General features: G+C 41.1%; 1 protein-coding gene across 5 annotated transcripts; it reads left to right on the top strand.

The window, feature by feature from the left end:
* Positions 1 to 1,059: 1,059 nt before the first annotated feature.
* Positions 1,060 to 12,953, top strand: zgc:91944 (uncharacterized protein LOC436941 homolog). 5 transcript variants are annotated; one of them, XM_054606101.1, is made up of 10 exons: positions 1,060 to 1,370; positions 3,074 to 3,500; positions 3,806 to 3,891; positions 5,147 to 5,257; positions 6,400 to 6,612; positions 7,271 to 7,427; positions 10,326 to 10,408; positions 10,981 to 11,076; positions 11,255 to 11,349; positions 12,292 to 12,953. In XM_054606101.1, the coding sequence occupies exons 1-10, from the start codon at positions 1,289 to 1,291 to the stop codon at positions 12,433 to 12,435; spliced, it is 1,494 nt and encodes a 497-aa protein (XP_054462076.1). In that variant the 5' UTR covers positions 1,060 to 1,288; the 3' UTR covers positions 12,436 to 12,953. The 5 variants fall into 5 exon arrangements, with proteins under 5 accessions (XP_054462076.1, XP_054462075.1, XP_054462078.1 ...); XM_054606100.1 differs by having other exon boundaries at positions 11,255 to 11,373; XM_054606103.1 differs by having other exon boundaries at positions 11,255 to 11,314; positions 12,292 to 12,394.
* The last annotated feature ends 585 nt before the right edge of the window (positions 12,954 to 13,538 follow it).

The following is a 13,538-nucleotide window of genomic DNA, read 5'->3' as shown; positions in this document are numbered from 1 at the left end:
CAGGTTTATTTTTAAGCTAAATGATACTGCAGGTAAATGCTTCTGCATGCTTTTAATTTAGGTATCATTCATCAGAACTGTTATTATTATTGTTATTATTATTATTAAACAAAAAAAGTTTAAATCTAAATTATACTGGCTTATTTTAACTTAGAACTGAATGCAAAAAGGGCTTATTATTATTTACTGTTATTATTATTATTACTGTTATTAACCTTATTATTATATTATTATAATTTATTTTTAATCTGAATTATACTGCAGGTAAATGCTTATGCATGCTTTTCAATTTTAAATTTTCTTATATATAACCTGTTGCAAAAAGGGCTTATTATTATTACTGTTATTATTATTATTATTATTATTAAACAGTCAAACATTGCCAAAAAAGTTTATTTTAATCTAAATTATACTGCAGGTAAATGCTTCTGCATGCTTTTAATTTAGGTTCCATTCATCAGAACTGAATATAACCTGCAAAAATGGCTTATTATTATTACTGTTATTATTATTATTATTATTAAACAGCCAAAAAAATGCTTATGCATGCTTTTAATTTAGGTTTCATTCATCAGAACTGAATGCAAAAAGGGCTTATTTATTATTATTATTATTATTATTATTATTATTATTATTAAACATTAAAAAGTGTTGTTATTAAATTTCTGCATTTTTATTAAACAATGCAAAAAGTTTATTTTTAATCTAAATGATACTGCAGGTAAATGCTTCTGCATGCTTTTAATTTAGGTTTCATTCATCAGAACTGAATGCAAAAATTATTATTACTGTTATTATTATTATTACTGTTATTATTATTATTATTACTGTTATTATTACTGTTATTATTATTGTTATTATTATTTCTGTTATTATTATTATTACTATTATTATTATTATTTATTATTATTATTACTGTTATTATTATTATTTCTGTTATTATTATTATTATTACTATTATTATTATTATTATAAAACAATCAAAACCCCCAGTACAAAGCCTGCCACCAATGCTTTTATTCTGACGGTCACACTGCCTTACTTCCGCTTTCATGCACTTGCAGGCTTCACACACACCCGGGCATCGAGCAGGCTGGTGCTCAGGGGAGCCAGCCGGAGTTGCCTGCCTTAGCTTAGCCACCCTAACCCGGCCAGAGAGTCCTCCGCTGCAGCATGCAACCAGGGGCCTCATAACCCACACACACACACTTGCAGCAAGTCCCCTCTCCTCTCCTCTCCTCTCCTCCGACTCGGCAAGAGGTCCGGCCGAGCTGAACTCCGCGGAGCCATGCGACAGTGGTGCGTCCCCGCTGCGACCCCTCGAACCGAACCACTCCCGGGGCGCCTGTCTGTGTCGCCCCCTCCGCCAGGTAGGAGAGAAAGGGGGACCTAACTTTTGAAGCAAAAAAAAAAAAGCATGCATAGTTTTTTTTTGTTTTTTTTTGCTGCACTTAAAGAAACAATAACAGAAGAAGTCTGTGATGTAAACACTCACAGTTCCAAACCTACTCTCTATGTGTGGTAGTTTAACTTTTTCTTGCTTGTAATTAAATGTACATATGTGACAATATTGGACTTGATTCGGCTAACATGCATTTTAACAATCTTATTTTTTTAAACTTAACACCTTGTTTTTTGGGGTCACCTACTCTGAGTTCATAGTGGGTCCACCAGATGGGTAAAGCATAAAGTTATGCAATCCCAAATATCTTACCTTTTGCATGCAAGGTCATGTCAAATTTCTATTCTTTTTTTTTTTTGCACTTAAAGAAAGAATAACAGAAGAAGTCTGTGATGTAAACACTCACAGTTCCAAACCTACTCTCTATGTGTGGTAGTTTAACTTTTTTCCTGCTTGTAATTAATTTATTATATTCCTTAAGTGTTGCAGCAGCTCAACTACACAGACACAGACAACAAATACACATACTATACAACAAAATAAAAAATAGAACAGGAATAAAAATGTACAGTATGTACATATGTGACAATATTGGACTTGACACATCTTTGACATGTGCAGGTCTTTCTGGTGGATTTGGCTTACATGCATTTTAACAAAATCAACTTTCCTCTTCTTTTTTGAAACTTAACACCTTGTTTTTGGGGTCACAAAATCACACCTACTCTGAGTTCATAGTGGGTCCACCAGATGGGTAAAACATAAAGTTATGCAATCCCAAATATCTTACCTTTTCAAGTATGCAAGGTCATGTCAAATTTCTATTCTTTTTTTTCTTTTTTTTTTTAAAATATGTTTAATCTGATCTCTTCACACTGTGTAGTCTGTGTCATTGATGGATAAAGCATGACCTCTGACCCTGCACGTGACAGGCAGGTGTAGGACATGGAGAGGTGGGTGGATTGATGTGACTGGACCTGATGTTAGGTTATGTATGCCACAGTGATCTTACTTTAATTCCACCCCGGACAAATGGAGCAAGGTTAGCCCCAAGTGTCTGTGCCAAGTGTTTGAAAGGGTGCCAACATTTTGAATGACCCAAGGGTTCTTCAGAGGAGAATGCAGTTTTATTCTTCTTTTCTTTTTCTTTTTTTGTCTCCCTCCTCCTTAATTTTTTTAGTTTTACAAACCGGTCTTGTATTTACTCAAAGTTCTTTGGATATCGGCGTAACTGAAATCATTGAATCTAATTTGCATTTAAAGTGTTGTACTCAAGATAAATAACCCCCCCCCCACACCCACGCGCCTCAACAAAAGGAAGTGTCGTGTTTGAATTCGACTTTTAAACGTCTTGGGGTTTTTTTATTTTGGTGTTTTCATCTATTAATAATCCTTTCATCTTTTTTATCAGTTTGTCTGCAGGTTCCGTTAAAAAAAAAAAAAAAAAAAAAAAAGTTTGCGACATATTATCTAAATTTAAGATCTATCAGAGGTAGAGCTAAATATAGCGTTTGCATATGTCTTGGTAACACTTTGTGACGTGGTTGGGTGCTGTTTATCTGGTGATGAATCCACCGAAGCGTGCAGTTCTTTGGGGGTATTAATAGGGCTACAGTTGGTTCATATTCTCTTACAAAGTTGGTCTTTTGTTTCATTTAAAAATGCCTGCAGATGCCAGGATGGAGTGCTGCGAGGTGGAGCCGCGCTACACCATCGAGCAGATCGACCTCCTGCAGCGCCTGCGTCTCTCCGGCATGACCAAACCTCAGATCATCCACGCCTTGGAGTCCCTGGAGAGGCTGGACCCGGACCACCGCCCTCCCCACTGTGACTCTCAACCCGCCCCGTCCAACGCCACCCCCAGCGCGGCCGCTCCTGCCCCGTCCTCCTCTTCGTCCTCCTCCTCCTCGCTCTCCCTAGCCTCTGCCACCACGCAGACCTCCGGCCTGGACGGCGCCGCGCTCTCCCCCAGCAACAGCTACGAGGCCTCCCCTCCGCCCCTCTACCCTCCCAGTGTGGCGGTTCAGCGGACGTTCAGCTACGACATGATGGGAGACGAGGAGTGGGACCTGGAGGAGAAGGTGGAGGAGTACATGAGGTGAGCAGGGGGGAAAGAAGGAGGACGTTGGTGGAGCTTACTGTTATCAGAGAGCGTGGAAAAAGAAGGTAGCGACAGACAGAGAGAGAGAGAGAGACTATTATAACATCAGATAATGACAGCTAGCGTCCCCCGGGGTGAAGGCTTATTCTCCAGAATTTTTGTGGAGTTAATTCAGGTCAGGTGTTTAGGGAACGCTGGAAAAAGAGAAGCATCAGTGAATAAGGTTAGTCGGAGCAAAGGCTGCTGCTTTAACCACCGCGTAGCAGTTCTGATGCCACGACGGCTTGTTGTTTCTGTTGCAGGAGAGACAGCAACCTGGTGAAGGAGGAGATCAAAACGTTCCTCAACAACCGCAGGATCTCTCAGGCAATCGTAGGCCAAGTAACAGGTACTGAGCTTCGTCTGTAAAGCTTGACAAACGGCTGCAAGGACGCATGTAACATATCACTAGTGGGCAGAAAAATAATCGTGCTGAAACGGTGTAGTGGGAATCTCTGACAATCTCATGATTCATTTTAATGTGTTCTGATTGTCTTATTTCAATTAGCAGAAAACAGGAACTTTTTCCAGGTTTTTACTCCAGTTCACTGTGTTTTTAATCCACTAAATTGCAATATGAAACTTAACTTGCTGCTAAACTAACTGGTTACGATTAAGGTCACAATCCGACACAATATAAAACACAAAAGAAAAACATAAAAAAGTGTGTGGGAAGACACAGCTTCATTTGAATATTTTGTTCTGTTGTCTTCTGCACATCTGAAAATAATGAAAGTGTCATTTACTGACCAACAACACTAGATTCTAGAAGTTGATCTATGTGTTTTTGGATTTAGGGGGCGAAAAATCAGTCATTTGTTTTCTCACTAATATTAAATAATGGGTAATGCACTCTGCTGCTGGGCTTGTACCACAGAAACCCAGAAACAGAAGATTATTGGTAAACCATTTTGATAAATGATATATAGTTTAAGTCCACCTTTAAACAAAAATCATCCCCATCCAAACATTTGCTGGTTCCAGTTTCTCAATTTGATGCCTTTCTCTGTTTTTATATCCTTTTTAAATGACAAAAAGTCATATTGGGTTCTGTGAAACTGTGATATGCATTTAGTTTTTTATTTGTTTATCTGAAATTGAATGTCTTAAGATTAATCAATTCATCACAATATAACTGACAGGTAAAACAATAATAATAGGAATCAGCTTAAGTCAACAACCCTTTTAATTCATGTTTTCTTTAGCAGAGATAAAACTATACATGGCAGAGCCTGTTAATGCTCTTTTTTTTAAATAGGTTATTGAATATATTAACAGATGAAGAACAATGCAATAGCTTCTAATAGGTCGTTAGAAAAAGGGCTTGTGGCGTCCACGGCCAAGGCTCCGCCTCTGAGCAATAAATTCTGAACTACAAGAAGCAGCATGTCCACAAAGTACTGCACCAAATCACGTGTCCTTAATCAAGGTATTGATATTGGGAAGGCTTCATTAGCAGCAACAGGAGCTGGCTCACCGCCCATCTCTACAGTACAGATGCTACTGGTGCCCCCTGAAATCAATCAATGTCTTTTTTTATTTTTTTGAATGTGTGAAGATGACATGTCTCAACTCTTTCCCCACCCCCGCACGCACGCACGCAGGCATCAGCCAGAGCTACATCTCGCAGTGGTTGCTGCAGCAGGGCCTGGAGATGAGCGACTCCAAACGCCGCGCCTTCTACCGCTGGTACCTGCTGGAGAGGAATAACCCAGGTGAGCCGCCCGGGCAGGTGGAGGAGGCCGGATGGGGGTCGGACGGGGGGGTCGGAGGAGGTCGGACAGGAACATGTTTCAGAGTTTGACTGTTACGGAGCAGCGGAGTGGGATTCTAGATCATTACGACGATGATGGATGTCCGGTACAGGAAGAGTGATGATGAGAAAGTGCAGAGCAGCGCCTCAAGGTCAAATGTCAGGTTAATGATGATGGATCAGATAATGAAGGGAGGAAGGCTTGAAGAAAAAGGGATCTTATGTGAATGTGGACCACTGCTTGCTATCCTCCCCCCCCCATCTGTCCTCCTGCATGGTTAAACCCACACACCTCTAACAACGCCTCACGCTAACACTCCATCCACCGGGTGCTGCGAGGTCAAGGACGGACACACCAGACAAATCTATAATTCCAGAGGAAAGACAAATGATAAAGGTAGTTCTGTCACAGGAGACGCTGATCGATAATATTAAGGCTTCTGGTTTTGTAAATGAAACCGTAGCGGGTTGAATGCGGTTGTGTCTAGAGTAACAGCTTGGCTAGGTGTTGACCTCTCCATGTCCTCGGACACCTAAAGCACTGGTACGGGTTTAAACAGCTGCTAAAGACGCTCCGAGCTTTTATTGGTTTGCGTCAGGCAGCGTGCTTTCACAGTAAATCAGATATTTTCTTTTCTTTAACATTACGAGTTCTGTGGAACAAACAAACAAAGCCGCCGATGGACCATCTGCCGACCCTGCTGTCTCCCCCTCACCTTAAACCTTTATATGTTTTATTCCCCCCCCAAACCCTCCCAAGCTTTGCTGTAGCTCCTCTGTAGTTCTCAGCCCCGATGCTGGAGGTACTCTGGTGCTGGTTTTCATTCCTACATGGCTAACAAACTGGTTATTAACAGCGATACTAACAAGAACTAATTTCCTCATTGGCCAAAATGCTTTGAATCCGACATATACACTCCTATTAACCTGCCCATCGAAAATCAAATTAACTACTAATTGGTGGATACAATGGAATACATTTTGAAGCAGGCATTTGTTGTCACGTGACCCAAATAACCCTCAATTTCCAATCACGCTAGCTTAAACTGGTGTCCGTGATCTAATCCGTGGCCCGCCTGACCGTTGGTTTTGTCCCGACTGAAGGGCTGAGGTGGAGTGAAAGCCAGCACAGCGTGAGTCCCGTGCCCAGGGCCAGGGGCGGGGACAGAGACGGGACGGTGGCGGGGGCGAGCGGCTGCCTCCCCAACCCCAACACCAACCTCAACCCCAACCCCGTGTGGAGCAGGCAGAGAGAGCTGCTGATGCACTTGCTGCCGTGGTACACTGCCGCCGCCGCCGCCGCCCAGGCCCAGCCAGGTAAACCCCCCCCCCGCCCACCCTCCCTGCCCCTCCCACCCCATCCTACCCCACCCCTGGCCCACGAGCAGCTCGCCACAACAATACGCCTGCATGGCATTCGCCCTGTAGCGTCTACGTCAGCTCGGGGATGCTTTTAAACAGACTCAAATGTCGGAGATGAACTCAGAGGATTGAGCTATGGAGGCTAAAAAATGTAGCGTCTCCATGCTATTGAAATCCTCTTTACTTTGCCATAGCAGCAGGCTGTCGCACCGGCTGTGTGTAAGTTGAAAATGTCAATTAGTTTGAACATAGTGTAGGAAACCTGACAAGTATAAACAACAGTGCATCTACAGGTATTAACAAGCAGGGAATTTAGTTTCCTCAAAAAACAGGCTTCAGGAATTAAAAAGAATATATTTTTCTCTCGCTTGCATTCATGTTAAATTGTAACTGCGTATTTAACGTAAAACGTCACTGACTGCGATAGTGTTTTGAATTGAACTGAACAATGTGGTGAGTTTTTAATGGAAACTTAACTAGTCGCAGTGTAGCAGTTCACGTTTCCTTTTGTTCAGCTGGAGCAACAGGAAGCTGCAGCCTGAACACGCTCACTTCTCTCTGTTCACATGAACTCTCAACGGCTAACATTGTTGCATGCGCTCTCTTCCTTCAGGGGCCACCTTGTCGATGCGGTCTCTGGTGAAGGAGGAGCCTGATTGGAGGACGGGGATCATGGCCGGCGACAGAGCAGCGCTGGTGGGCGGTCCCCTGAGGCTGCGCAGAGGAAGCAGGTTCACCTGGAGGAAGGAGTGCCAATCAATCATGGAGAGGTGAGCAAGGCTTCCACTTTTTACTTTTAGTACATATTGGAGCTGCCCTTAGAATGTCGTACTGTTGCATGTGGTGTGCATACAATCAGAACATACTTCTTTATAATATTGCGCCCTGAACTTTGACCCTCTTGTTCACATGTCAGATATATGTGATATCTGTCAAATATCTGTCGATATCATCTGTCTCGGCGGCTCAGTCGATGTGATGTGTTTCCCGCTGTGCAGAGGATTGTGGGTCAGAATAGCTCAAACGCATTCTGGCTTGAATCCTGCAAAATGCAACCGGATGCAGTAGGACATCCTGGTATTTTTGGCATACTGAAATGAGATGCTGTTTATTGGGACATACTTAATCTTTTTTCCGTCATACTAGATAGGAACATGCTTAATTGTTTTCACAAAGACCGATGAAATAAATACTGACTCAGAGATTTAATTAAGTTACAGAGGCTAGTCCTGATGTGAAGTGATGACTTCAGCTCTCTATTAGAATTATTATGTGTATGTGTTACATTTATGTCATTAATCTTTAGTATTTCATCAACTGTAAAGAGAAGAACAATCGACTTGCACCCTAATTAAACTGACCTTCATTCTAGCGTTAAGTCAAGTAAAGCAGATTTGACTTTATATAAACTGAACTAGGGCTGCAAATAATGATTATTTTCATTATGGATTCTTCTGACTCAATTTATCATGTAATCTTTTAGTATATAATGTAATAAAAAATCACAAATCTTCAGTGTCACAATTTCCTAAAAGCCAGTGCGAAATAAAAAATACACAAATTGTTTTTTATGTTGTTGTCAAAAAGGCGGAACATTTTCAAACATGAGTTTAAGTTCTTTTTTTCTTTTCAAGTAATCAAAATAGATTCATTTTTTCCGTGGATCAACTTATCATTTCAGGTCTTTAGATCAGTGGTTCTCAAATGGGGGTACGTGTACCCCTGGGGGTACGTGTAGGCACTCCAGGGGGTACGTGAGATTTAAAAAAATATATTTAAAATTAACATCCATTCAAAAATCCTTTAAAAATAGTTATTTAATAAATATTCAATAAAATATAAGTGTAAGTTCATAAACTGAATTCAATGCAACAATGCAATCGTCAGTGTTGACAGTTTAATAAATCAGACACTGATGGCAGAGCGCTTAGTATTACATCTTTTTTTCAACCTAAAATGCTTTGCGCTGGTTAGGGGGTACTTGGCTAAAAAAGTATTTCACAGGGGGTACATCACTGAAAAAAGGTTGAGAACCACTGCTGTAGATGAACTGATTCTTTGTTTACATTTCAGTGTCTCACTTACACTGAGTTTGTGTTTTGCATTGAACTATTCAAAAAAAAAAAAAAAAAAAAGCTGATCAAAAGCATCTGAGGTCTGCAAAAGAAACCCTGATTCAGATGAGTTTGAACACGTCGTCAACCACCACGCCATGGATTGTTTCTCACATATGATAGGAATGCAGCATTGCTTGAGGTAACATTAGTAACCTTCTCAGGGTGGAAAGTGTTTTAGTTTTTGTTTTTTTTAATTAGATGTATTCTGTCTCCTCTTCTCTGTATTATATTTGTCCCAGACTCCTCTCAGTAAGTAAGTGAGTCAGGAGGATGCAGGGAAAGAGGAGGAGGGGGAGGCAGTCCAACCCGCTGCGTTCAATTGATTTCTCTATTACATGCTTGCTGTAAGTATAGGGTGCAGTCTGGGCACTCTCAGTAATAAGACCACACCGGCCCTCAGACAGCACTCACCAGCACTGCCCCCGGATTACGCAATCCTACTGCAGTGCTGATCCCCATGAGCTGGTTTACACCCAAGGACGATACAGTAGAGGTGAAGATGATGTGGTGTGTGTGCGTGTCTGTCTGTGTGTGTGTGTGTGTGTCTGTGTGTGTGTGTGTGAGACAGAGTGGACAGGATAGGGCACCTCAGATGATGAGAGGAAGAGAGAGAGAGGGCTGGAAGGAAATTGATCCCTGTGTGTTTTGTAATGCGAGCTAATGATTCTTTTTCATCCTTCAGGATATAAAGAAACTAGACGTGAGAGAGGGAAGAAGGTTGCTTTGATCTTTACCTGGACGTACAGTAGCAGTCAAACGTTTGGACACACCTTCTCATTCAGCTACTTTGAAGAATGTAAAATATAAAACATATTCTGGTTTGTTGAGCATTTGTTTGTTTACCACATAATTCCATATGTGTTCCTTCATAGTTTGGATGTCTTCAATATTAATCTACAATGTAGAAAAAAATAAAAATAAAGAAAAACCATTGAATGAGAAGGTGTGTCCAAACTTTTGACTGGTACTGTATAAATTTCAGTTTTTTATCAGAGAATCTCGAGGCCTAGGAAGAGATTTAAGGATGTAAAGCTTGAATAGCAGAAATGAATCCACTTAATGCATCCATTATTCCTTTACAGTGTATAAATATTGTTCTTTCTTTCCTGTTGCTCAATACAAAGACTGAAAGGAAATGAGGTGTAAATGAGGCTGTACCTAACACTGTTGTGCCCTCTCACAATAAATGTGTAGCATCTCAACTAACTTTTTCACCCCCCCCCCCCGGAACTTTTCCGAAATATACAACTTAAACCGTCCTGAAATGAACGTCGACCGTCTCAAATTATTAGTTTAAATCTTTTAAAATGACCTTTTAACATAAATAATACCTCAAAAGTGATTTTGGTTATTATTAATAATACATGTACAATTTGTTTTATTTATTATTACTCTCCCAAAATTCGGTTTCATCCTTCTTGATCCTATTTATTTATTTATTAATTTTATTTTTTTTTGGCCGTGCACGACGAGACGTCCTTAAACTGGAGCGTTGCCGTTCTGCAGTGAGATTTAACTGTTTCCAATACTGTGGATGTTTGTCTCTCTCAGTTTCTTCATGGAGAACCAGTACCCGGACGAGGCCAAGCGAGAGGAGATTGCCAACGCCTGTAACTCCGTCATTCAGAAACCTGGTAAGTGTAATGAGGCCTGTTCATGTCAGAAAGGTCCTCAGGCAGCTGATGAAGTGCCTGAGGACAGATAAAGTCTGTAAGAAACATTCTGCGTAGGTGATTAGTGATTGATAATAAGAATAATTCATTGCATGTTATTTTTTATAACGTTATTTCATTACAAAAAATGTTTTGTTTGTTTAAATAGTCACACAGAAAAAATGTGTTTTAAATTTATTTATTTAATTTTTTTTATTTACTGGAAATGTCACAACAGAAGTATTTATACCATCTTTTTTTTATTTTTTAATTTTTTATTATTTTAAATTTGACCTTTTTATTGAACCAGATAAAAACCAGTACAGGAACGCAGCCAATTGCACGTCAGGTACACGTCATTAAGATTTTTGTCCAACCATATGCCCTCAGCATTAGTTGAGAACGGAGAATCAAAGGAAAAAAATCTTGATGAAAAGAAGTAAATTGGGGAACACAAAACAGTATCAAAAAATCAGTTTCAAATTAAACGTTTACAAAAGGTTATATACAAAAGGTTATTTTAAAGGTGTGATGTTGTGTTTTTTATCACCCAGGCTGTAAGCTGTCTGAGTTTGAGCGTGTGACGGCGCTGAAGGTCTACAACTGGTTTGCCAACCGTCGGAAGGAGATGAAGAGAAGAGCGAATATCGGTGAGGACCTCAGAACCTCATGACATGTGAACCCCCCATGTGCTCTTAAATCATCCTTCACTTTGTGATCTGAAGAATAACTGTAGAAGCCGTGTTTGTCTCTGGATAACGTACACGCACATTTACATCTCCCGTGTTTCCATCTCTTACCTCCGCCTCCCTGTCTTAACACAACCAGAAGCTGCCATTTTGGAAAGCCATGGAATCGAGGTGCCAAGTCCAAGCTGCCACTCAAACGGTGAGGAGGGAGAGATGCACGAGTTCGCCGACCAGGTGAATCATCGATTCTCAGAGCAGGTGTGTCCACTTGGTGCCACTAAACTAGTAGGAGGACTGGTTGGATGTGATAGTTGGAGCTGAAAAGTGTCTGCCAGCCTTAAAGCTGCATTCTCTCTACTGTCCACCAGGGGGCGACTCCTCTGGTTGTATAGAAGTCTATGAGAAAATGACTCTACTTCTCTCTTGATTTATTCCCTCAGTAAACATTGTAAACATGAGTTTATGGTCTCAATCTCTAGTTTCAAGTCTTCTTCAATACAGCATGATGTTCATTTAGTAAATGATGCTCCATTTAGAGTCAAACAGACCATAAAGCAGGGTATGCTTTAGGGGTGGGGCTACACATTGATTGACAGGTTGCTACTGCGTTATTGTCTTAGAACTTTAACCCTTTCACCGTGCGTTTTCACTCCATGGAAGTTAAAAGAGACATTTTGGTCACCTAACAATTCTTTATTCAGCTGCACCCTCTTGTAGTACTTCGGGTTGCAAAAAAAACAAAACAAGAAGGCAACGGCTAAATTGCTGAACTCGTGGCTTCAAAAAGCCATCTAACATACCAACGGGTGACATCATAGTGCCTACAGCCACTTCTTATATCCAGTGTGTGGTAATGACAGCTGTAATGACAGCTGCTCTGGAGAACTTCGCCCCGACATGTCGCCGTATTTCTCATCGTCAGGTCTAATGAGCGGTGGAGCGTGCACAGGTTATCGATACGCAAACTGATATTTAAGGATGTTTTCTACATCCATTCATGGCAAACTGTGGGAGTGGCAATGAGGCAATGTGTGCAGCTTTTATAAATCTGACGAAAAGCAACGCGTACGCACATTCCGGTCTTTCTGCGTGCACACAGTTGTTTTCATCTAATCAGGTAATGCAGAGTGTGAATCCAGATGTTTTCCTCACACACGCCTCCCTCCTCCTCCACAGGAAGAGACCTCTTCCCACAGGATTGTTGACCAACAAGACCCGTCCTCGTTGGCGTCCACGGAGGCCGCGGCCCTGCCGAGCCCCCCTCAGGTCCTGGATCGCAAGGAGGAGGATTCAAAAAGGGAGACTGTGGATGAAGAGTGACCAAAGCTGGTGGAGTTTGGATCATGTTTGAATTTTAACGAGATGAAATAGGGAAAAAAAAAAAAGTGTCTCCTCCTCCTCCACCTCCTCCTCCACCCATGTAGAGCCTTTTTGGGGCAAATCGTACCCAGAAATTCAAAAGGGAGAAGGGTGCTGAAGCTCGCTGAGGTGCCTCTGATAGTAAGGAGGCCACTGTATTTATCAACAGTAATCCTGCTTATATTAACGGCAATATACAGTATATATATATATATATATCAATATATAGTGCATTCCAAGATGGTATTAAGAAGCCTAAATTCCTTAGAGGGAGGATTATGTAACGGATACCTCGCCCGTTTTAAGCTAAGCCTTTTCTTTGTTTCTTCTCTACATGCCTTCTGTTTGCCTTTTTTTAGAGAGCGTTTGTTTGATGGACTGTGGTGACGTGAGCGTGCTGAGCCTGCAGGTCAGGTGTGTTTGGGTGTGGGAGTGGGTGTGGGGGGGGGTGTGAACTGGTGGTGTTTCGAGGATGTAGAGTCGTGAACGACCTCTACCTGCTCGGACGTCTTCGACCCCCCCATCGGCTCCGTAAGACTCTTAACCTCAATCAGTCGATTGATTCAATCGGTCGATCAATCAATCAACAAGTGCTGTTGCTATGGAATCGGTTAAAAAAAAAAAAAAAAAAAAAAAAAAAAAAAAAAAAACGCCCTGAGGGACAACTGGAATCTCAGGTAAACCCCAAAAAACGGTGGATAAGGACGGCGATGGATTGTCTCAACACGTGCTTTACTTTCTTCATCTTCCTTTTCTTCCATCTCGACGGTGTTTAACCAAAACAGGACGTGTTATTTATACCTTTTGATATTAGCAAAAACAAGCCTAGGGCAATATATATATATATATATGTATATCGCAGTATCTCGTCTTCTTTGTTATACTCAATGCTGCTGTTTTTGTCATTTTTTGTAGTATCTCCTCATTTCAAAGTTCATGTCTCAAACCTCAACTCAGCCAGTGAAGCTAGACTAGAAACACAAGTCTACTCAGAGTTTTTATTTTTTTTATTTCTCTCTCTTATTTTACGTTTTGAAAGAAAGCGCTAAAACAAATGTGATCAA

This window comes from Anoplopoma fimbria, chromosome 10 (assembly GCF_027596085.1).
Source record: "Anoplopoma fimbria isolate UVic2021 breed Golden Eagle Sablefish chromosome 10, Afim_UVic_2022, whole genome shotgun sequence".
Lineage (NCBI taxonomy): Eukaryota > Metazoa > Chordata > Actinopteri > Perciformes > Anoplopomatidae > Anoplopoma > Anoplopoma fimbria.
This window is presented reverse-complemented; position numbering and strand designations above follow the sequence as displayed.

Bases quoted from the DNA above. Each gene is read 5' to 3' on its own strand.
- zgc:91944 (XM_054606100.1), top strand. From the start codon at position 1,289: ATGCGACAGTGGTGCGTCCCCGCTGCGACCCCTCGAACCGAACCACTC. The intron at 5,258-6,399 runs GTGAGCCGCCCG...TCCCGACTGAAG, and splicing joins GCTGGAGAGGAATAACCCAG to GGCTGAGGTGGAGTGAAAGC. The intron at 11,374-12,291 runs GTGTGTCCACTT...CCTCCTCCACAG, and splicing joins ATCATCGATTCTCAGAGCAG to GAAGAGACCTCTTCCCACAG.